Below are 24,438 nucleotides of genomic sequence, written 5' to 3'. Positions count from 1 at the left end.
TCCAAGGCAACGTGTTCCTTTAAAACCAAAGGCTTACTTTTCTTTTTTAAAATAATTATGAAATACAATTCTGCCTCTTGCTTGCCGCTTACAATTAAGGAGGCTTCTAACACATTTATCACGGCTTAAACGCTTTTAAAACAAGCACTCTTTGGTATACTACCCAGTGTTTTCCCAAGCCATTAAAACTGGGTCGGGGGGGGGGGGGGGGGGGTGGCACAGCGAGATTATTCACCACTGGGAAGGAGGTTGATTGCTTGGTTGAATCCTTGGTAGCGGTTGTGCCATCAGTAGCTGAACCTTATCGTAACCAGAGTTTACAAAAGCTCACCATCACCGATAATTGTAACCAATGCACCTCCCAGTATGGCAACACTACAGGAGGCTCTGAAAAACACAAAACAAGTATTCTGAAATGAGATATTTTACCACTTAACTTTAAAAGATAACAACTACAATTTATAAGGCGCTATTCCCTCCAGATCATAGCGCACTAGAAAGAAATTAACTTGGAAAAAGGGTGAGTCTTAAGGACTTTACGAAAAGCAGATAGAGTATTAGTGTGGACCGAAGAAATCGTGGAGGAGTGTAATGTGACAGTAAAGTGGTAATACAATGAGGTGTAGTTTTGTTAAAGTCACCTGGAAGTGGTATTTTTTCAAAATGAAGCTTTTGTCACTTTTGATGAGTGGAATGTGAATAAACATAAGGTTTTAAAAAATCAGTTCTTATGTTATTTACAAATTTAAGAGTAGACCCCGACCCGAGAGGGCGCTGTTCGTGATGTCAATCGAGGCAGACTTTGCCTGTAATGCGTAGAGTAAACACAATTGCAAAGTACGTACGGACCAAGTCGTGAGTTTCTACGAATGCAGAAAAACACTTTTTGAAATGTACCTACTCACGACTTGGACGTACATGTACTTTGCACGTGTGTTTACTATACGCATTGCAGGCAAAGTCTGCCTCGATTGACATCACAAAAGGGGTAGGCGGAGTCAGCCCCCCAAACAACTTTATATATTTTTTAAACATATAAATTGTGACAAAGAATTACTAAAAAAATTGTTTTATTGTTCGTAAGCATATATACTCTTATGTTTGAAAGAAAAACAAATCTATTTCCAGGTGACTTTAAAGCATTTAAAAACGAGAAAAGCAATCTTAAAATGGATTCGTTCTCTAATTGGTAGCCAATGAAGTTCCCTAAGTGATGGGGTAATATGTTCTCTAAAGGGTGTGGAAAATATTAAACGAGCTGCACTATTTTGTAATCTTTGAGCTCTGTCCAATTCATATGACGTTACACCAAATAAAAGGAGATTGCCATAGTCAATATGAGAGAGGACTAAAGCTCTGCCAACATGACGGAGAGTATCCTTATCCAGGTACCGTTTGATTCTCCTTAAAGGCAGTGGACACTATTGGTAATTACTCAAAATAATTATTAGCATAAAACCTTACTTGGTGTCGAGTAATGGGGAGAGGGTTGATGGTATAAAGTATTGTGAGAAACGGCTCCCTCTGAAGTGCCATAGTTTTCGAGAAAGAAGTAATTTTCCACGAATTTGATTTCGAGACCTCAGATTTAGAACTTGAGGTCTCGAAATCAACCATCTAAACGCACACAACTTCGTGTGACAAGGGTGTTTTTTTCTTTCAGTATAATCTCGCAACTTTGATGACCGATTGAGCTCAAATTTTCACAGGTTAATTATGTTATGCATATGTTGAGATACACCAACTGTGAAGGCTAGACTTTGACAATTACTAATAGTGTCCACTACCTTTAAGTTACTTATAATTGGCAGGACAGTAGAGGGCCTGATATTTCACAGAGGCAATTGTCCCCATGCCCTTGGTCATTGATTATGTATTAGAAGCCTACCACTTATACTCTTTGTTAAATTATAATAAGAGTTATATTAAAACTGAATCTAAAACTCTACTGTGACATATGTAGGCATCAGTCTGATAGGCCTTTTCAATGTAAATTCCTCTTTAAGGAAAGTATAGGATTTCTAATAATCTACACTCCCTTATTAAAACAATTAATGATTAGTTAAAAAATTGGGAATATTTACATACTAAACAACTGTAAAAGCAAAAAAAATAACTTGTACGCCAAATGATTGATACTTGTTTTGACTATTGCGAATTGAAATCCTGATAAACTCAACCATTCATTATAATTCGATAGGTTTGATTATCTTGGTGCTGCAACTGACAACACCGTCTACAACAAACAGTTGGTGGGACAAGCAATAGCTTGCAATCACCATCTGGTGTAATGATTTCCTAGCTAATTACTTGCAAAATGAAACCTCACAGATCACTAGGTTTCATATTAAATTACTCTACTATATGATCATTTGTCAGCCGAACACGGAATATATAGTCTGTAACTGAAGACTTCAATAGAAGTTTGAAATGGGATATTAATTTTAAGGTGTGTCTGATACTGTTTGTGACATGATGAGCATTGCAGGTGTTTTTGATCAACAGAGATGTTTCATCAAGCAGCTCAGTCGTCATCATTATGCAAGTTTTAGGAGCTGCATGTCATGCATGTGTGCTTTAAAAACAGCAGCTCAGTCGTCATTATTACGCGAGTTTCAGGAGCTACACGTGTGCTTTAAAGACACTGGACACTACTTGGTAATTGTCAAAGACCAGTCTTCTCACTTGATGTATCTCAACATATTCACAAAATGAGTAAACCTGTGAAAATTTGAACTCAATTGGTCGTCGAAGTTGCGTGATAATAATGAAAGAAAAACCACCCTTTTCACACGAAGTTGTGTGCTTTCAGATGCTTGATTTCGAGACCTCAAAATCTAAATCTGAGTCTGAGGTCTCAAAATCAAATTTGTGAAAATTACTTCTTTCTCGAAAACTACTCCACTTCAGAGGGAGCTGTTTCTCACAATGTTTTATACTACCAACCTCTCCCCATTACTTGTTAAAACCAAGTAAGGTTTTATGCTAATAAATATTTTTAGTAATTACCAATTTTATAGTGTCCACTGCCTTTAAAAACAGCAGTATGGATGTTTTATTTTTACATCTATAATTTGCAGTACCCGCTGCTAAAAATATAAGATTCGAACCGCCTCTAGCTACCGGGCAATCTCGGTGGTCTAGTTTGTAAGACACTGCTCTAGAATTGCAAAGGTCGTTGGTTCGAATCCCACCCGAGTAGTGTGCCTACGGGGTGATTTTTTTTTCTCCAAAGAACTTGGGTAAGGACAGAGTATACAGTGCTAACACACATCGGTGTATGGGTAAAAACCAAAATGAATGTTAAATATAATCATATAATTTTTTAGACTACAACTACAAGTTTGGTTCTGAAGCGTGCAAAGAGCTCTTCTCAAAAAGAAGGAGAGCAATTTACTACACATGTAGCTCTCCTCGTATTTTCTGAAAATGAAGGAAGCTGATGAAATACAATGTATACACATGTAGCACTCAGACAAACTTGTGAATAAGCTTGGGCGATATTGATTTACTTTATTCACGATATATCGCCGACAATATATCGTGATATTCGATATAATCCCGATTAATTAAATTTGACATCATCAGTCTTCAAACTCCCAGTGAAAGTTGTAGAAGAGACAGTCATAGCATGTTCTAATGACCTATTCTTCTGGTTTTACTCCAAACCTATGGGGTGCAAGATGTCTCAGCTAGGAAATACATCGCGATATTGCGATATTTAATCGATATCGCGGCGATATTTCTATTAAAACCAAATCGATCCGATATCGCAACCGTTTCCAAATTAGTACTGCGATATTCGATAATATCGTGATATCGCCCAAGCTTACTTGTGAATGTATGTAATACACTAAGTTGTTTGATTAGTTTCTAGTAAACGGCAACAAACACAAGTCAACAACCCTGTCTTTTCAGCCCATGCAATAGTTTTAGTTTCATTTCAACATGTTTAATGACTACGCAATGTGCAATGTCTGTATCGTACAGATGTGCACATACATGTACATACATTGTGACATCCTACTTTGCTCGGCAATGAAAATTTAAACACATCTAAAGATCAATCTTAATTTTGCTTTGTACAACCCCCCAGCCTCATGTACATCATGTACACATGTTTATTGTACACCCCCCTACTATAATGTTTCATATTTTTTGTAGGGAAATTCTCAAGAAGGCGGCAACCAAACCATGGCATTGGGTGCCTTAAAGCCACACACTTTCGGAACAAAAGTTCAAAGATTTACAAATAACTTACAGGGTTTACAGAAGGTAATGACGAAAGACTTCCCTTGAAATATTATTCCATGAAATGCTTTACGATATCGAGAATTACAAATTTATTTTAAACACATGTCATGACACGGCGAAACGTGCAGAAACAAGGGTGGGTTTTCCCGTTACTTTCTCAACACCGATGACCAACTGAGCCTAATTTTTCACAATTTGTTATTTTAAGTTATGATACACGAAGTGTGGGCCTTGGACAATACTGTTTACCGAATGTGTCCAATGGCTTTAACAAGCCTTGACCATTGATTATGTTGGCAAGTTTCAGATGTAATGTAGAATTTGTACATTATGAGTAGCTATTGAAACCACAACTACATGTAGTGATACTGTAGGGGAAAGGCCTGTTTTATTATTTGTTAGAACGATGAAATGTGTTTGTTGCCATTTTGACAATCATAATTCCATAGTGAAACAATAACTTGCATCTAAGCACAGAATCATTTTAAAAGGCATGTTTCGCACGCAGACTTACGGGAAAATTACTACTGAAACCAAAACTAAAACTAAAAGTGTGTTTTTTTGTTGTTGTTAGAAGGAACACTAGGGTTTCAACCTTCTGTATTTGAGTTGAAGTTTCAATTGTTCAATTTGTAGGATTCCGAAGTTTCTAAAATGATTTAATTTTGCACTCATTTCTTACACAATTTTGTACTTTAGTACGTGTTAACTATGAAATGTACACCAATGCATTCTTTAATTTCTTAATATCATTAATAAAAATCTGCATACTACACAGTAGGTATTGTATTGACATCAGGTTCACCAGTGGCTTAAAAGCATGCACATCTAACGGTACATGCTGTATGTTTGTTATGTTTTTGTAAATTGGGGAAAATTACAAGTGTAACTCATGTCCATTTCTCAACAATGGTGTGTACAATTTCTAACTAAATTGCCACATCTCAATTTGCCCTGTGGACTACGAGTGCAACACATTTGAAATCTTTGTATTCCACTCCTCCCCCCTCAGACATACATGTACATTACATGAATAATTCCAACAAAATATTTTAGTTTTTGTTTTGAGTGTGTGAATTTAACTCCATCTCACCAATAAACATGATAAACCAGTTGCGATTCTCTACAAGGGTTATAAAAGGTCACACAATGGCATTGCACAAAATGTTAAAAATCTTGGCTCATAAAAGTTGTTTGGCTTTTAATGAGTTTTTAAAGCACACAGCCCTAACAGTCACAACATCAAAAGATAGGCCTACAACACAATTATATGTCATTTGCTTATGTAGGCCTATGTTATATATATTGCTTCAAACATTACGTCTCTACAATGTACATGAACCTGTTACGAATTAAGCTTTAAAGAAACAAATAGACCCCCACCTATCTAGCATGTCTGGTTATTTGTTTATTTTTGTCAACGGTTGTGATAACTGGCTTCCCAGTTACATGTATGGGTCAATGGTTTTAATGGTAGAGTTCCCAGCTCATATGAATGGCATGTTTGATGCATCACAGGTCCTTCCCACAGACATGACAGAATTAATGACAATACGCTCACACCATACCAAAGTTATGAATGTACATTTCGTACATGTTGGAACCATGGTGCCATAAACTATTGCTCCATGGTAGAATTTAAAGGCACTGGGTACACGTTTAGTACGATAATTGTCAAAGACCAGTGTTCTCACTTGGTGTATCCATAGAGTATGTATGGACATCCCATGGTGTATCTCATCATAAGCATAAAATAACAAGCCTGTGAAAATTTTGGCTCAATCGGTCATCGAAGTTACGAGAAAATGATGATCGAAAAAACACCCTTGTTGGACGAATTTGTGTGCTTTCACATAGGAATAAAAGACTTTAAAGCTTGGAGCCTATAAAAAAGGGAAGGTACACGTTTGTTAATTACTCAAAACAAATATTAACTTAAAAACTGACTTGGTAACAAGCATTGGAGAGCTGTTGATTGAGTAACAAACATTGTGGGAAACGACTCCCTCTGAAGTAACATAGTTTTTGAGAAAGAGGTAATTTCTCACTAAAATATTAAAAGACTTCTAGCTAGAAGTCTTTTATTCCTATCTGACACACAAATTCGTCCAACAAAAGTGTTTTTTTCCTTTCATCATTTTCTCGCAACTTTGATGACCAATTGAGCCCAAATTTTCACTGGCTTGTTATTTTATGCTTATGATGGGATACACCAAGTGAGAAGACTGGTTTTTGACACTTACCAAGCTTGTACAGTGCCTTTAACTACTGTACAAGAGAGGAACGAGAGCATGAAGGCCGGTTTACTCGGTCGCGCGATGGAAATCTTGACGCGCAATCATAAAAAGACACGGTTTTTAGGTTTTAGGATCGCGCGCAAGATTTCCATCGCACGACCATCGCGCGACCATTGCGCGACCGACTATAATCCATGTAAACCGGCCTTTAGGCTGTTGGCAAAATTGTGTATAGACGATGTGACCTCTGACGTCACACGAAAACCATAACATGAATCGCGCGCATGCCGCCGGGCAAAACCTTTGTGTTTTGGCAGCCAGCGAGAAAGTGTACGCAATCTTACTATGACTACGCAACTCTTTGCCCGGCGAAACATCACGTAGTGTTTTGTCAGCAGAGGGCGGTTTGGATGTAAACATAGGTCACATCGTCTATAGTGAGAAGACTGGTCTTTGACAACAACCAGAGGTGTCCAGTGCCTATAAATACAATGTATGAAAGTATGTATGAAACAATTTCCAGAAGTGCAAGGTGACATAAACAATAGAATTCTGTCATAATGGCATGAATGGCATTACCAATACCACATGACTCAGATGTTACAGGACTTCCAAAGCTGCACAGTGTGTATTGTGACAAATGCCAAAGGTATTAAGTTTGGGTCAGTAAACCTCCCAATTGACTAAAAAGAAAATTAAAGGCAGTGGACACTATTGGTAATTGTCAAAGACTAGCCTTCACAGTTGGTGTATCTCAACATATGCATAAAATAACAAACCTGTGAAAAATGGAGCTCAATCGGTCATCGAATTTGCGAGATAATAATGAAAGAAAAAACACCCTTGTCACACGAAGTTGTGTGCTTTCTGATGCTTGATTTCGAGACCTCAAGTTCTAAACATGAGGTCTCGAAATCAAATTAGTGGAAAATAACTTCTTTCTCGAAAACTACGTCACTTCAGAGGGAGCTGTTTCTCACAATGTTTTATACCATCAACCTCTCCCCATTACTCGTAATCAAGGAAGGTTTTATGCTAATAATTATTTTGAGTAATTACCAATAGTGTCCACTGCCTTTAAAGTGTTTTTCTACAAAGTATGTTCTTGAACACGAAAAAAAAACACTGAGAGTGAGATTGATGTTTTCATATTGTACACCAAATCTTGTTTTTTTTAAATTGATTCCTTCCTGCTTCATGAGAGATTATATGGAATACATTTTCATTAAAAGGCAGCGGACACTTTTGGTAATTACTCAAAGTAATTATTGGCATAAAACCTTTCTTGATTACAAGTAATGGGGAGAGTTTGATGGTATAAAACATTGTGAGAAACGGCTCCCTCTGAAATGACAAAGTTTTCGAAAAAGAAGTAATGTTCCATGAATTTGATTTCGAGACCTCAAGTTTAGAACTTGAGGTCTCGAAATCAACCATCTAAACGTGTACACAACTTCATGTGACAAGGGTGTTTTTTCTTTCATTATTATCTCGCAACTTCGTAGACCGATTGAGCTCAAATTTGCACAGGTTTGTTATTTCATGTATATAATAAGGTACACCAAGTGAGAAGTATGGTCTTTGACAATTACCAATAGTGTCCACTGTCTTTAAATTCCTCATCCCACCATCATAGAAAATGTATCTTCTTCAGTTGAATTTAAAAACAACCAATTGACTCGGTTGGTTGTTTTCAAATTTGACAGCTTGACATTTTTACCCTTCTTTAGGGACCAAAAAAAAGGCCCAGACATTGCTATATTGTTCATTTATTTTATCAAAGTTTGTTAGTAAAAATGTCAACAAAAATATCACTGTTTTGGGGCACTGTGTTTTCAACATAGACAAAATTGCATAATTTGCAAAATGGCAAACTATGATTTATAGACTATCGATACGTACATGCAACATGTACATGTAGCACTGCAAATGTACTGGTGGTATAAAATGACTAATGCCATTGAACTCCTGTTGTTCAAATTCTTCATCAATGATGTCAATATTTCTGTGCAACGTCAACAAATTTCAGCATCCATTCTTACCTCAATCATGTTTAAAATACAAGCTGTAGGCCTGTCACTGTAAATAGCGGCCCAGTGGTAAAGTCTATCTAATCTAATGACTTTTTTAGTTCCACAATTCTACACACTGTACTCCTGTACAGTGTACATAGTAAATGTACAGTGTACGTACATGTAGTATTATGTATAAGTTCATTGTACACCGATACTATTGATATTTGACTTTACAGATTCAATTACACTAAATTACACTTTGCGCTATGCATGATGTAATTTTTGCTCAATATACCTGGGTGTTAAAAAAAAAACATTCCAGCACTTTTACAAGACGCCTCACTACTTATTACCTCTATATTATTGCTAGTTAATTATGTTCATGAGGAGACTTTGCTTTGAAAAAACCTAATAAATAGTGTCTCTACAATCTAGAAATGATAACAGACTTACATCATCTGCGATCAGGAGATGCTGGATGCACGAGCCTTCCTCATTTGACACAACCACTTGATGACACGGGCGTTCTTGGTGATGATCGACGACGACGTATCCGGGAGCTTCTTGGCAAGATGCAAACCCTCGTTGCTGACATTACTCCCCCGAGAAATGTTATCCGAGTCCTCCGTACTGAAGGAGCCAGCCCGGTCGTGCTTGTACTCGTGCATGTTGTGGAACACGTCGTCCTCGTCGCTGTAGTGTAACGGGGAGAGGGGTCCCTGGAAGAAGCTGTCGTTCATCCCCATCTGATTGAAGAAATATTCCACCTCGGAATGAGCACTTGAGATGGAGCATCTCGGACTCATCCCAAGATCCGATTTGGAACGGCGGCGAAGCATGTCTCGTCTGGTAGGGGAGGTCAAAGACGCAGGCGGGGAAACGAAGGCATCTTTGCATTTGCTTTTAGTTGCGATATTCAAATTAAGTAAAGGTCTGGTGAGGTTAGTTGCCTGGTACCTACATGGAACTGATGATCCAGCGACGTTAACTAACAAGGGTTTGCTATGCGACATATCTGCAGTGTTATCATCTCTCTTGGACTGCTGAGTTGCTTCCTGCTCTGACTTCTTAAGATCCGAGATTTTCTGTCCTCTTTTGAGAGTGTTTAAATCGTCTTCGGGGTTTATTATCCTTGAGAGCAAATTCTGCAATGATTTATCCTGCTTCTTACTGTCAGCGCGAGTCTTGCGGACGCGCAAGACTTTACTCCTTTGCAGCTCTTCGTCGCTGTCTGTCTCTGAATTGTCACCGTGACTTCTATCGGATCTGGACGGAAGTCGGTGCCGCTTGTATTCGGTTGCACCTCTTCTGACTTCCGTCCCCTTTGTCTGACTAACTTCTGCCACTCCTTGCGAATTATCTTTACTGAGCAAGTCCGCAAGAGAAATCTTCTTGGCTCTTGGTTCCGCAGCTTTCGTACTTGTCTCATTGTCACCATGACGGGGTTCGACGTTTCTGCTGTGTTTGAATGGTGGAACATCCGCCTTCTGACCAAACTTAGAATTTCGACCGCACTCCTCATGTCTTTGTTTTTCAACAAGATCAACGTGGCGTAGCTTAGTCTTATCTGGATACCTGACTCCTCTATGTTCATTCACATTAGACACTGGTTCCTGGGCAACAAATTTGATCTGCTTATACGGGTGTTCCTGACTAGTCATTAAAGTCAGTTCAACATCTCTAGATGAAGCTACCTGTGACGAAACTTCAACAGTGTTCTTTTCGTTCTCCACCAGATTGTTAAGGTTTAAGTTTAAATTTTTGCTGCCTGTAGTTGTTGGCCTGGTTGGACTGAATGTACCTCTGAACCCCTGTGAAGTTTCCGTACCAATTTGGTTTCCATTACCATCCTCAATCACAACAGGCTCGTTGTCCGTTTTAGAATTCTTATCGTTGGCATTCTGTAGATGCATCGGGCTGCTCATTACCCCAGAGAGAAAACTCTTAACTGTCGTTTTTGCGTGTTCATGCATTCCTGTTTCTTGTGAAAACAGTTGTCTTGGCAAATTCTTATTCGGCTCGTGTGTCCTCGGAGTCTGTACAACTGTCGATGAAGCTCTTAGTTCTCGGCCAGTGATTCGGTCGCTCTTTGTGACCCACTCTTGGTTCTGATTGAAATTGATGGGCCCCCAGGATTTCTTTTGAAAATTCTCAAGGGTGTCTGGACTGGATTTGACACGTTGATGGGAAACCGACGGTGCCGAGACTTTTCTTTTTTGCTGTTGATGAGGGAAGTCCTGTTCTGGCCTCAGCTGATCGTCGTGACTTAAGTGTCTGACCCGATTTGGCTTTGTCTCCGATGAACTTCTCGCGAGATTGCTGCGATCTAGATCTGATTTTGCTCTTCGGTGGTTGACATCCATGGTGGAGGAAGATTCTTTCGGATCGTCTGATTCTAGCCTCATCTTGGAGACCCTCTCTCTAACATGTTGGATGGGATGTCTTGAACCAGATGGTTTGGTGTCAGAGGAGGGCTCAGTTGATTTATGTTCCATGCTTTCCATCAATCTGGCTAGCTCGTCAGACTTCATCGCTTCAGTCACCTCATGATTGTTGGCATGGAGCGTCTTCTGAGTCTTGCAATTTCCGGCAACAATTTCTTGAGAGTGTTTATGTCTGGGATTTGCATTACTACCAAGAGAGTGCTTTTCAAGATGTAATATGGGGTGACAGTGATCAGTTTCATCAGTGGATGTGGGCGCTCTTTCATTAACTGTTATTGATGACATCTTATAAGTTGGCTCAATTGCGGCTAAGCTTCGCTCCAATCTCTCTGAGACCCGACTCCGGGGCTTGAGGACAATCTTATTGACCTTGCGTTTTTGACAGCCCTCCTTCATGGCATGCTGTGCTTTGAAGCGTTCAATCTGTCGTCTTGTCAGGTCAGTTTGATGGTTTGTTTTAGGTTCCGCAGTTACTTGTCTTTCACTAAGATGACTCTTGTCTTCACTTGAAGAGGACCTTCTTGCCGGAGGGTGAGCAACCTCTTCTTGGCCGTTTTTGACTGGTTCTGTTGATTTAAGACTTAACTGAGGTTTTCTTGAGTTTCTGATTGTTGTATGATCTGTTTCTCTACCGCCTTTCCATGAGTGGAATGATTTCGGCGAGCTCCCCGATTTTTCCGTTGGCGTTTTTCTACCCTGACTTGTGTCGCTCTCACTCTCCGCAGAGCCGATCGCTTGAAACTGCGCCTTTAACTTTCGGACACGACTACCTACACTTGAAGCTTCTCTGGGGCTCTGCGGGGAGGCTGAAGCGGACGAGACGAGAAGATGATTCGGAGAGGGATTAAGAACGTCGTCGTCCGAGGAGCTGTTGTTCTTCTCGCTGAGCGCTAAAGAGGCTGCAACAATCTCAAGCGTTCGATCTCTGCTTCCTTTCCTTAACGCTGATACTTCCGGTTTCCTTACATCTGATTTGTCAGGAACAGGGGGAGGGGGACAAGTTTTCTTTGGCAGATGTGGACCTCTGTCACCGTCATCTCCACAGACATAATATGGCACTGCTTTGAATACATGGCTTTCTTGACTGGCGGTAACACGAGACGTTCTAATTTCTGTTGGCTTCGTTCTGTTCTCGTTTCCTTTGGCGTCGTCCAACTCCTCACCGCTTCCCGTTCGAACAAACTTGGCACGGCTCTCAGCCAATCGCTCCATGGCCGATTTATGCCCTAGTTTGTGATGATCCTTTGTGGGCGCTTCTCGGATGAAACTGGGTCCTGCGTTGAGAATGCGGAGAGGGAAACTTGTGGTCGCAGACACCTTAGATGTTACAGCCATTCTGATTTTTTCTGAGAGATAAAAAAGGAGATGGTAAAAGTGACTTGTTATGAGAAGCATTCTCCCTGAACAGTGGTTCGCTGGACAAATGTCAGTTAGTCTTGCATCAATATACACAGACCTATGGATCAAATTTGATCACCAGCTGGCCAACAATTTACCTAATTCCAAGCTTTACGCCCCAGTATTTACGAAAAGGTCTATGTGACCCCAAGGGATTTGAAAACAAGTACATTGGGGTTAAGTATTCACAATGTGGCTGAAACAAGTCAATAATAACCAAAGGTAAGTTTTAAAAAAACAAACACTGACTTAGGGTTGATCAAAGTCAAATTTACTAGAGTGGTCTACCATTCTGTACACTTAAGGAAAATCCATTCTTCACCGCTGTTATTACATTGTGTATTGAGTCATGTGAGTGTGGGGATGTACAGGTCTACATAGTGTTTTAAGTCCCTACATTTATGTGAACCTTTCGTTCTCATGTCCACATGACGTACATGTACATTGTATGATGTAGCGTTAAAATGCACACAAACACAGCTGGTTCAAGATTGCCTTTTTAAAACATGTTCTTAAAAGAAATAAAAATAACACCATGGCATACCTGTATATTAGGTATAGATCTAGTGTAGAACTGCAGCCACTTCCAGCATCAGGATACCACAATAACTGTATAGGATGAGTCAATCTTTGTAATCCATTCATCTAGAAATAATCCCAGAGTGCTGCATTAGCCATTTTATTGTCATGCATTCATACAGACGCTGGCTTTCTGTCAGCTAGTTGTACACTATCTCCTGAGAACATGAAAGAAAACACATTCACACGGGTTAGCAGTCTGTGTATTAAGTGATTTGTTTCCTGTTTCATTGATGAGGAAAAAGCAGAGGGTGTGATGATACAAAATGACACTGCAGTGCTACAGTGATATTTAATGGCACCAAAATCTTAAGCGCCGTCCCTTTTGGAAAAAAAGGAGGCGGCCTATAAAAAGGAAGCGGGCGGGGACGCTAAACATGTTTTGTTTTTGTTTGTTTGTTTGTTAGGTTTGTTTTCATTGATGAGGAAAAAGCAGAGGGTGTGATAATGAGAAATGACAACTGCAGTGCTACAGTGATATTTAATGGCACCAAAATCTTAAGCGCCGTCCCTTTTGGAAAAAAAGGAGGCGGCCTATAAAAAGGAAGCGGGCGGGGACGCTAAACATGTTTTGTGTTTGTTTGTTTGTTTGTTAGGTTTGTTTTCATTGATGAGGAAAAAGCAGAGGGTGTGATGATAAGAAATTACACTGCAGTGCTACAGTCATATTTAATGGCAACAAAATCTTAAGCGCTGTCTCTTTTGGGAAAAAAGGAGGCGGCCTATAAAAAGGAAGCAGGCGGGGACGCTAAACATGTTTTGTTTTTGTTTGTTTGTTATTTTTTTAATTTTATTTTATTTTTATTTTTTTGGGGGGGGGGGTGGGGGAGGGGGGTCGGTGTAAGTGAAGCATGGTGTTAACCAGGATTTTACATAGGACCACTGGCCCGATGCCAGTGATTTTAATGCCAGGCCAGTAAACTCAAGACAGGACAAGTCTGGTGGTATTATTTTTTTCATTGCAACATCATAGTGTTTGGACCCTGGAAATCACTTAAAGACACTGGACACACTTCTCACTTGGTGTAACTAATCAACATTATATATGCATGAAATAACAAACCTGTGAAAATTTGAGCTCAATTGATCGTCAAAGAAAAACACCCTTTATCACACGAAGTTGTGTGCGTTAAGATGGTTGATTTTGAGACCTCAAATTCTAAATCTGAGATCTCGAAATCAAATTCGTGGAAAATGACTTCTTTCTCAAAAACTGTCACTTCAGAGGGAGCCGTTTCTCGAAATGCTTTAAACCATCAACCTCTCCCCATTACTCGTTTTATGCTAATAATTATTTTGAGTAATTACCAAGAGTGTCCACTGCCTTTAAAGCACAATGAGACAAGAAAACAAATTTAAGTATTTCATTGATCTTAGAATTGTAAAGCCTATACATAGGGATAAGAAAACTGACGGAACAGAAAACAAAATGAAAGTTCACAGATTTACAAATAACTTACAGGGTTTACAGAAGGTAATGGTGAAAGACTTCTCTTGAAATATTATTCCATGAAATGCTTTACTTTTTGAAAAAAACATTAAAACAATTATCAATTCTCGGTATCGAGAATAACGGATTTATTTTAAACACATGTCATGACACGGCAAAAACGTGCGGAAACAAGGGTGGGTTTTCCCATTATTTTCACCAGACTCCGATGACCGATTGAGCCTAAATTTTCACAGGTTTGCTATGTTTTTTATCAGTTGTGATACAGTCTGAGAAGTGTGGGCCTTTGGACACAACTGTAACCTAAAGTGTCCAATGGCTTTAAATAATTTATAGTCTAGAAGAATTCTAGTGTCAGGTGCCGCATACCAGAGTATTAGAAAGTAATTCTAGAGAGATTACACAGTTACTGTGGCATTCAATTTATCATATATTTTTGTCCATCCTACATTGTAGTATTGTAGGCCTACAAACATCACTTCAGTCTCGATGTACGAAATACAATGTAGCCAGTTTTTCACACCATGCAACAACTATTCATTCATGCCTTGTTAAATCTTCTGAATACATCTTCATCTTCATATAAATGATCATGGCACAGCATTTGTTTGCATGTTGAGTATTGAGTGTAGACAGTCTTGACAGTGTGTGAATTTATTCAATATGGTCAACCTACATAGTACAATAGACTGGAATAGAAATCTGACAATTGCCTGGCATGGGCCCACTACTCTACTGATTGTCAGTAGAGGCCCGTAAGGGCTCTATGGATCGGAGACATTGGACAACCTTTCCATCAGGGAGTCACATAATAGACACATACTGGCATTGACAGTAGATGTAGGTTTCAGAATACGTTATGTCTGCGCAGTGCCGCTGTTTGACTGTACATTGTACGTCCGTACTTGTACTATGATATAAAGAAAGTAGTGAGATGCTACCTGGGCCAAATTTATGGCTCTGCTTTATTGCAATGGAGTTCTGTGCGTAATGGAGCCCATTGAACTAGCCTAGAAGTAACATTACATCTTCTGTGGAATTGCCCAAAAATTTTGTAAGCCCAAAAGCCACTGTTGGATCATTTTGACACAAGATAATAAAAGCTATATTTCTTTCAACAGTGCCTGCTTCCCCACTTCAACTTCTATCCTATTTTAGAAATTACAATACTCATTCCCACTTCTTTCTGCCAAGGTCTCAAGTTTGTTTATGTAACCAACAGCTATTGAGAAGTGAGTCAACATTACAATGTCAACCGTAGTATTTTTTTTTCAGAAGGGAATATTTAAATCACAATTACAACATGAACTGAATCATATATAATTGGGTCATGACAATGGATTGTTAGGCCTATCCTTTATTTCGATATTCACTCCCACAAAAGTTAAAGCCAGTGTATAGTACTTTGGGTATAACAATGGAATCCTTACTTGGTGTAACATACATGATGTACACATATGTACACCCCAAAATGCTCTGCATCAAGGTAACAAACCTTTGCAAATTAGTGCTCAATTGGTCATCAAATTTGCAGATATAAAAGAAGAAAAAACACCCTTGTTTTTTGTTGCATAGAATCTTTTGCCTTCAGATGCTCGTTGAAAACTTTACACGCCTGAAGCCTTTCTCAGGTTCAAACTTTTGTGTGAAAAATCGCCTCTTTATCTGAAACTATTACCTCAAACGGGGCTAATTCAAATTAACAGTGTTGGAAATATCAATAGCTCTCCCATGCTCATTATCAAGTAAAATTTTATGGTCATTGATGTACACCAAAAGTACAAGCTCTGCCTTTAAAATCCTTTCATATGAAAGCCCGCCAACAATGTTTTACATTGTATGTAACCAACTTTTCTTGATGACTAATTTCCAGAGAAAAGTGCATCATTGTAGGGCCCTTTTGGGTTGATCATTCATACTTAATAATAATGCCAAATACATGTACCATGGAGGAAGCAATGTACTTTGGACTGTGTTTCACTTTGGATTGTGTTTCAGTTTTAGAGACAAACCCACTGCAAGGCTGGTAGAATACCATTCATACTTAATAATAATGCCAAATACATGTACCATGGAGGAAGCAATGTACTTTGGACTGTGTTTCACTTTGGATTGTGTTTCAGGTTTAGAGACAAACCCACTGCAAGGCTGGTAGAATACCAGAAATTCCATGGCCACTTATTAATAGTCACTGTTTGTTTTTGATGACTGCTCTACTGGAAGTAGTTTATAGGGAGAGATTTATGTTCTAAATTCTCATCCTTGATTTGACCATAGAGGAAGATTTGACCAATTGTATCTTGGGGGGGGGGGGGGGGGGGACCGGGCAATACATTATTATTTTAACCTTGGAGGAATATCTTTGCCCCCAATTTCAATGTTGTGTGCCGAGTGCTGACAGTACTTTACATATTTTTTCCTCGTTTTTAAATTTTGGGTGGGTCAACAAAAATCAAAGTTTAGATTTTATTTCATGAACAAACCTAGCTGGCCAAGCTGGCAGGATTGTCATTACTCCTGACTAAAAACTACTACCAAGTTGTTTGTTGTAAAAGCAGTGGACACTATTGGTAATTACTCAAAATAATTATTAGCATCAAACCTCACTTGGTAACGAGTAATGGGGAGAGGTTGATAGTATAATACATTGTGAGAAACGGCTCCCTCTGAAGTGACGTACTTTTCGAGAAAGAAGTCATTTTCCACGAATTTGATTTCAAGAACTCAGATTTAGAATTTGAGGTCTCGAAATCAAGCATCTGAAAGTACACAACTTCGTGTGGCACAGAGGGTGTTTTTTCTTTCATTAATATCTCGCAACTTCGACGACCAATTGAGCTCAAGTTTTGACAGGTTAATTTATGCATGTTCAGATACACAACGTGAGAAGACTGGTCTTTGACAAATTACCAATAGTGTCCACTGTCTTTAAGCCAAAAAAAGCCATCACAAAAAGTGACAAACAGACATTGAGTTTCACATTTTTTTTCCAGCCACAACATTTCTTGGTTTCCAATAAGTAGCCTTTGATCACATTGTTGACACATACACCAACCCTTTCCTTGACATCACTGTTCTTCAAAGCTTCACGTCCAAGACCTCGACCCCACTCAAATATTACTCTCACTTCAAGAATTAGTCGAGAAAATACAAAGTGACAGCTAAATTTTCCTTTATTATATCACCTGTCATTGCTACATGTCAAAAGGACTTACTGTCAGTCTGCCTAGAAATTGTATTCACTTACTTTAAAGGCACGGACACTATTGGTAATTACTCAAAATAATTGTTAGCATAAAAACCTTGTTGGTAATGAGCAATGGAGAGCTGTTGATAGTACAATGTATAAAACATTGTGAGAAACGGCCCCCTTTGAAGTAACGTAACTTTTGAGAAAGAAAGCAATTTCTCAAAATATTTAAATTGAGTTTGAGACCTCAGATGACGTCTCAAATTCAAGCATTTGAAAGCACACAACTTCTTCAACAAGGGTGTTTTTTTCTTCTTTTCATTATTCTCTCGCAACTTCTAAAACCAATTGAGTTCAAATTTTCACAGGTTTGTTATTTTATGCATATAATAATATGTTGGGATACACCAAGTGAGAATACTGGTCTTTGACAATTACCAAAGGTGTCTGGCGCCTTTAAAAAACATCTAGGGAAAGGATCATGGAAAGGTACAATTTACACTGTAGGGTCATACTTTGGACTGGTGAAGACCCAGGGCTAGAACTTGGAAGACAAAATCCACAGACCACGGGGCTTGTTGCTCAAAAGTTGACTAGACCAGAAGCCGTGTTGCAACATCAGGATCAAAATCGAAAAACAAATTCACTTGAAGCCTTGAAGGGTATTAAAAGCTCTACTATGATCAATCAAACATCGCATTTTACATCTTGGTTTAACGAAGGTTAGAGACTTTGTTTAGACCTTCACCATGACTTTAATTAGCTAAATTGGGAATGAGTGTTGGACCACAAAACTGAATTTGACCTTGGACTTCACTTGGATCCTTCATTGGAAAATAAAATAATTCCCAATCACTCTTGCTAGCCATGTACATTGGGTGTTTATGATAGACATAAATCACCATTAAGAAAAGAAAATCATGGATCTGTTTTAGAGAATGGACTGTCATTAGAACAAAAAGAGGCTCTGCTTACACACTGTACTCCACCCTTAGAACTTGCTCTTAAAATACAAGGCGCCCTAAAGCGTATCCGGGATTAAGCAGAGCCAAGAAAATGCGAATTGGAGCCAGACATTCAGTATCAAGGTGTCCGAAGTACAGCTGGTGAGTTATGACAAACTTTTCACCTCCCATGATGGCTGCAGGTTGAATAAACTTGACTCTTAAAGGCAGTGGACACTAATTGGTAATTACTCAAAATAACTTAGTGTGTAACAAGCAATGGATGGAGAGCTGTTGATGACATAAAACGTTGTGAGAAATGGTTGTCTCTGAAGAAGGAGTAATTTTTCACAAAATTTGATTTTGAGACTTCAAAATTAGATTTTGAGGTCCCGAAATCAAGCATCTGAAAGCACACAACTTTCTGTGATAAGGGTGTTTTTCTTCCATTATTATCGCGCAACTTTGACGACCGATTGAGTTAAAATTTTCACAGGTTTGTTATTTTGTGCATTAATGTTGAGATACACCAAATACTGTGCATTAATGTTGAGATACACCAAATACTGGTCTTCGACAATTCGACAATTGCCAATAGTGTCCAGTGCCTTTAATAATAAATTTATGTCAAACATTATGGAAGAGTTGAATTACAACATCAGGGCTATGTGTGTCTACTAAAAGTTTATACTTCTTTAAAAAACAGGCAGGGGGTCCATCCAGTGGGTTGATGGGAGGGTCAAATATGTTAGACTAGCCCTAAATCCCCAAGCATTATTTTACAGACCTTGAACTTTATTTGAGGAGAGCAAATGGCAGTTATTTATTTGTTGTGAAGGTTACTCTATCAGGCCTAACTGAATAATATCGGGCCAGTTGAGGCTTTTCGCAATGAAATACATAGGTGTAAAGAAAGGTTTGCGGTAACACCATGTAATGACTATCTCTAATGAGTTGGGGTGGTTCTGAAAAGAACCGTTGGTTTCAACTCCAACGTTGAAACTCCAGAGTTAAAGTTATAATTTGTTTTTCCCTTACTCCTTCAAGAGCAAAGTTCAAGGCCTGTTAGTGTTACAGTTTTTCTAGATCTTAAAACTTCTAACTATGAAAATGATTTTTTATTATTTACACAGTACGAGATGGTGACACCGTTAAACACTACAGAATAAGACAGCTGGACCAGGGCGGTTACTTTATTGCTAGACGCTCAACATTCAACACACTCTCGGACCTTCGCATTGTTGAAACCAACGATTCTTTTCAGAACCACCCCAACTCATTAGAGATAGTCATTACATGGTATTACCACAAACCTTTCTATAGACCTAATAGGAGACTTTCCAACGCTAGGCGGCAGCAGACATACCGGGTAAATTTCCATTGTTTACGTAGTTCTGAACATGCGCATAATTCTGAGAACAATGGATTTACCCGGTAAGTCTGCTGCCCTCTATCGTCCCAGAAAGTCTCCCATTGAATATGACGTTTAGAAGAAGAGCATACTGATCGAAACGTCGAGTTGAAACCAACGGTTCTTTTCAGAACCACCCCAACTCATTAGAGATAGTCATTACATGGTGTTACCGCAAACCTGTCTTTATTGTATTTCCACCATGCAAAGTTTCAAATCTTACTTACATGTACATACATGTAGGTGTATGTAGTAATAGTTCAATGAGTTTGCAATTCGTGGAGCTGTCAAATAAAGGTGTTGACAAGAGGCCATCAGGGACAATGTGTTGTTATGTTATTTAGGGCTCGCCCTTAACACTGGCTGGGTGTACATTGTCTGGTAGAAACTGTTGTAGGCTAGTGAACGCCACTTCTCAAGTTGCCCTGTGGGTTACTATAGACTGTGCGATCTATATAATATCCTCATTTTCAGATGCATAAGTTATAAATCAAATTTAATGTTTAACTTAATTTTTTTAGTGTGTAAATGTTTATCTGAACATTAAAAATGGTAGTGAATATAAAGATATTGTCCATTGACGATACACTCTACTTGTATTGTAAGTGTATGTTAAATTTGCATCTGGGATTAGGCCTAACAAATATTATTTGTTTTTTATACCAAAACACCAAGAAATGTAGGGCCTAAATGTAAAGCATTTAATCAGTTTTCCTCGAGCCCTGTAAAAAAACAAGCAGGGTTGTTTCAATCAGCTAGAGGACTACATGACACAGTGTAGGGTTAAAATTTGTATAATGTTTGGTTCAAATATAAGCCAAAATCGACAGGAGCATCGATATGGAACTGTCGTGGCTGAGCAGTTAAGAGCACCGAATTCAAACTGCACGGTGTTTCTGATCAGCAGAGTGTGGGTTCGAATCCACAGCCGTGACACTCGTGTCCTTAAGCAAGACACCTAACCCTTGCTTCGTCCTTCGGATGGGACGTAAAGTCGTGGGTCCCATGTGTTGTGTATCGCATGTAAAAGAACCCAGTACACTTATCGAAAAGAGAAGGGGTTCGCCCCGGTGTTCCTGGCTGTGGCTGCTGTATGCGCCGTAGCACCTTGTAAAACCCTTATAAGGTGCTAAATAATAGGGTCTCAGAATTCATCACTGCAGAACCTTTCTTTCTGAAAGTTTGTATTATATACTCAGCGCCTTGAGTACCTTGTTTGGTAGATACATGTACATATTACTATAAGACTTCAATATTATTATTATTATTATGTATTTGAAATTGTAGGAACATTAAAATTCTGTCCTTTTTGTCAATTCAGTATTAAAGCCACTTGTGTGTTGTGTATTGGACACTTTCGGTAAACAGTATTGTCCAAGACCCACACTTCGTGTATCACAACTTGTATAAAATAACAAACCTGTGAAAATTTAGGCTCAATTGGTCATCGGAGTAGGGAGAAAATAACGGGAAAACCCACCCTTGTTTCCACATGTTTCGCCGTGTCATGACATGTGTTTAAAATAAATCCGTAATTCTCGATGTCGAGAATTGGTTTAATGTTTTCTCAAAAAGTAAAGCATTTCATGGAATAATATTTCAAGAGAAGTCTTTCACCATTACCTTAGCTGTAAACCCTGTAAGTTATTTGTAAATCTGTGAACTTTTAATTTTTTTTTCTGATCTGAAAGTGTCCAATGGCTTTAAGGCCACAAGGTTCACGACCTTGCACACACACCTTACTACATGTAATTGCCCTGTGCTTAATAAAGGAATCTAAAGAAAAGACCAGTTTGTCATGTAAGTGGGGTAGCTCTTTGGGGAAATGTCTCCTGACTCTGAGTATGAATGGAATGTAGACCTACTTGGTAAACAGATTGAATTCCCCAAAACTTTCACTCAAACATAGGATTTGTGGAGCAGATACTTCAATGGATTGATAATAGTTTTTGAAAGATGTGAACTAGAAAAAAAAAATACAATGAAGGACACAACTTTCCATGACTGTTACAAATCAATTTTGCTTTAAAAAGGCAGTGGACACTACTGGAAATTACTCAAAATAGTTGTTAGCATAAAAACTTACTTGGTAATGAATGTTACAAGTTGGAGAGCTGTTGATAGTATAAAACATTGTGAGGGGTAAACAGCTCCCTCTGAAGTACATAGTTTTCGAGAAAGACGTAATTTTTCCACAAATTTGATCTCAGTTTAAGATTTTGAGGTCTCGAAATCAAGCATCTGAAAGCACACAACTTTGTGTGACAAGGGAAGGGTGTCTTTTCTTTCAGTATTATCTCGCAACTTTGACGACCTATTGAGCTCAAACTGTCACAAAACTTGTTATTTTATTCATGTTGAGATACACCAAGTGAAAAGACTGGACGTTGACAATTACCAATACTGTACAGTGTTTTTATTGTGACCTCTTGTGAAACTACCCATAAGTGTTTCACATGAATAATGTGCAGGCTTTGAACTTCACTCTGGCCCTTTCCCTCTGGTAAGGCTCGATTCAAAGGGCACCACAGCAAAAGCACGGGGCACCACAGCAATTACTGTGGACTGGGTGTCACTCGGCTAATAATTTTGAGCACTTTGCATTTTGGTTGTGTTCCTGGGAGTTCTTATAAAACCAACCAAAAAGTGTTGTTTTCTTTCTCAATAAAATGTGAATGGCCATGATGCAGATTAATTTGTTTAATCTATTCGTTCTATTCAGGAAATGGTATTGAAAGTCTCTCAAAAAAATAACTTTCATTACATGTATGCCATTAAAAAATCAACTTTAAAACGTATCTTCGTACATTTTTCAAGTAAACTTTTTAATGCCACACTTTTGGTTCAAGTAACTTTTTATTTACTTACTTAATTTACAGTTATTTGTTTATTTTAAACAAATTATTACAAAACTCATCCTGTACTTTTTATTTTTATGAGCAGACACTGACACTGACGCCGGTAGGAATTTAACTCTGTATTAAAATGAAAATGATTAGACAATTCGAATTCAGTTTTCATTTAGTTTTACACTCAAATATGTTTCTAATGAATGTACATGACCACTATCTAGTAAAATAAGAATGCGTTTTTAAACATTGTCAGTGTCAAGGTTTTTGAGCGCGATAATACAGCAGGTTTATTTTGATTGCCACACTCAGAATTTGTGTCATAATTTTCGAAAGTGGTAAAAATAGGGCAAATCTGGTGACTGGCTGTCTAAATTGTACATATTTGACCAAATTGTAACTTGTCGCTCGAACCGATCTCGTAACCCTCCTGCCTTCCGGCCGTCGGGAAGATTGCCACAATCATCTTTAGTAACTTGTGGGGGCTTAAAATTTATATACAAATTACCCTTTCAGTTCTCAGGTTTGAGCTGGTTTTTATAGGCCTCCGCAAAAATAAAACATATATAAAATTATAAACTGTGAAAATTTAGGCTCAATCGGTCATCGGAGTCGGGAGAATATAACGGGAAAACCCACCCTTGTTTCCGCACGTTTCGCCGTGTCATGAGGTGTTTAAAATAAATCCGTAATTCTCGATATAACGAATTGATATTGTTTTAATGTTTTCTCAAAAAGTAAAGCATTTCATGGAATAACGTTTCAAGAGAAGTCTTTCACCATTACCTTCTGTAAACCCCGTAAGTTGTTTGTAAATCTGTGAACTTTTTTTCTTCTTCTGTACTGAATAACGCGCTGCCGACGGGCCTGAGAGGAGCTGCAGCGTTGGCTGTGTTTAAACGCCTCCTCAAGACATTTTTATTTCCAGAACCATCCTAATTTGCTCCTCTTTTTGTGTATCTATTGGCCTGTTTACGTTTTTGTTTTTGTTCTTGTATTCCCCTCCCTTTGTCAGGCACTCTGTTCTTTGTATAGCGACTGATAAATGCTTTACAATATATATTATATTATTATAAAGGCAGTAATATAAAAAAGGGAGTACCGGCATAGATGTAGATGAACAATTAATCCAAATCATTTCACAGTCACACAGACATGAGACAGATCATCAGCATTTCTACACAGACTGGTCACTGGCATGTCATATTTTAATTATTCAAAAGACAGAAAAAAATACAGTGAGTCAATGACTAAGTAAATACAAACAAATCATTAATTTCTTACAGACAGATCATAACTACAAACAAGACAATAGAATATAGATTTTTCTCGCTTGCGTCTTCCGAGTGCGTGATTGCAAAACGCGGCATCAGGAAGACTACACCCGGGTTCACGCTACCTGACTACGGCGGCACCTACACTCAGCAGGGGCAGTCAGCTGGGCAGCGGTTTGCCCGTGCAGCGTCGTCAATAACTGCGTTCTAAAATTTGTTTTTGAAAAGACATACAATTTACCCATCCACACTGTCAGAAACATAAATGACACTCTAACACATAAGACAGTCATAAAATCTTTTTAAATCATATATTTTTCAACTAAAACAAATAATGTGAAATTACCTTAGAAATGTTCACGCTCCCGCATTCACCGACTCAGATCAAAACAG

At 38.5% G+C, this 24,438-nt stretch overlaps 1 protein-coding gene across 2 annotated transcripts; it reads right to left on the bottom strand.

The window, feature by feature from the left end:
• Positions 1 to 24,438, bottom strand: LOC117304650 (biorientation of chromosomes in cell division protein 1-like 1). 2 transcript variants are annotated; one of them, XM_033789209.1, is made up of 4 exons: positions 24,392 to 24,438; positions 12,893 to 13,085; positions 8,960 to 12,296; positions 1 to 387 (listed from the first exon to the last, which is right to left on the bottom strand). In XM_033789209.1, exon 3 carries the CDS (start codon positions 12,283 to 12,285, stop codon positions 8,971 to 8,973), a length of 3,315 nt encoding a protein of 1,104 aa, XP_033645100.1. In that variant the 5' UTR covers positions 12,286 to 12,296; positions 12,893 to 13,085; positions 24,392 to 24,438; the 3' UTR covers positions 1 to 387; positions 8,960 to 8,970. The 2 variants fall into 2 exon arrangements, with proteins under 2 accessions (XP_033645100.1, XP_033645101.1); XM_033789210.1 differs by having other exon boundaries at positions 12,893 to 12,957; positions 24,392 to 24,407.

Source organism: Asterias rubens, chromosome 21, assembly GCF_902459465.1.
Source record: "Asterias rubens chromosome 21, eAstRub1.3, whole genome shotgun sequence".
NCBI lineage: Eukaryota > Metazoa > Echinodermata > Asteroidea > Forcipulatida > Asteriidae > Asterias > Asterias rubens.
This window is presented reverse-complemented; position numbering and strand designations above follow the sequence as displayed.

Excerpts from the sequence above, each read along its gene's own strand:
- LOC117304650 (XM_033789209.1), bottom strand. The coding sequence starts at position 12,285 with ATGGCTGTAACATCTAAGGTGTCTGCGACCACAAGTTTCCCTCTCCGC.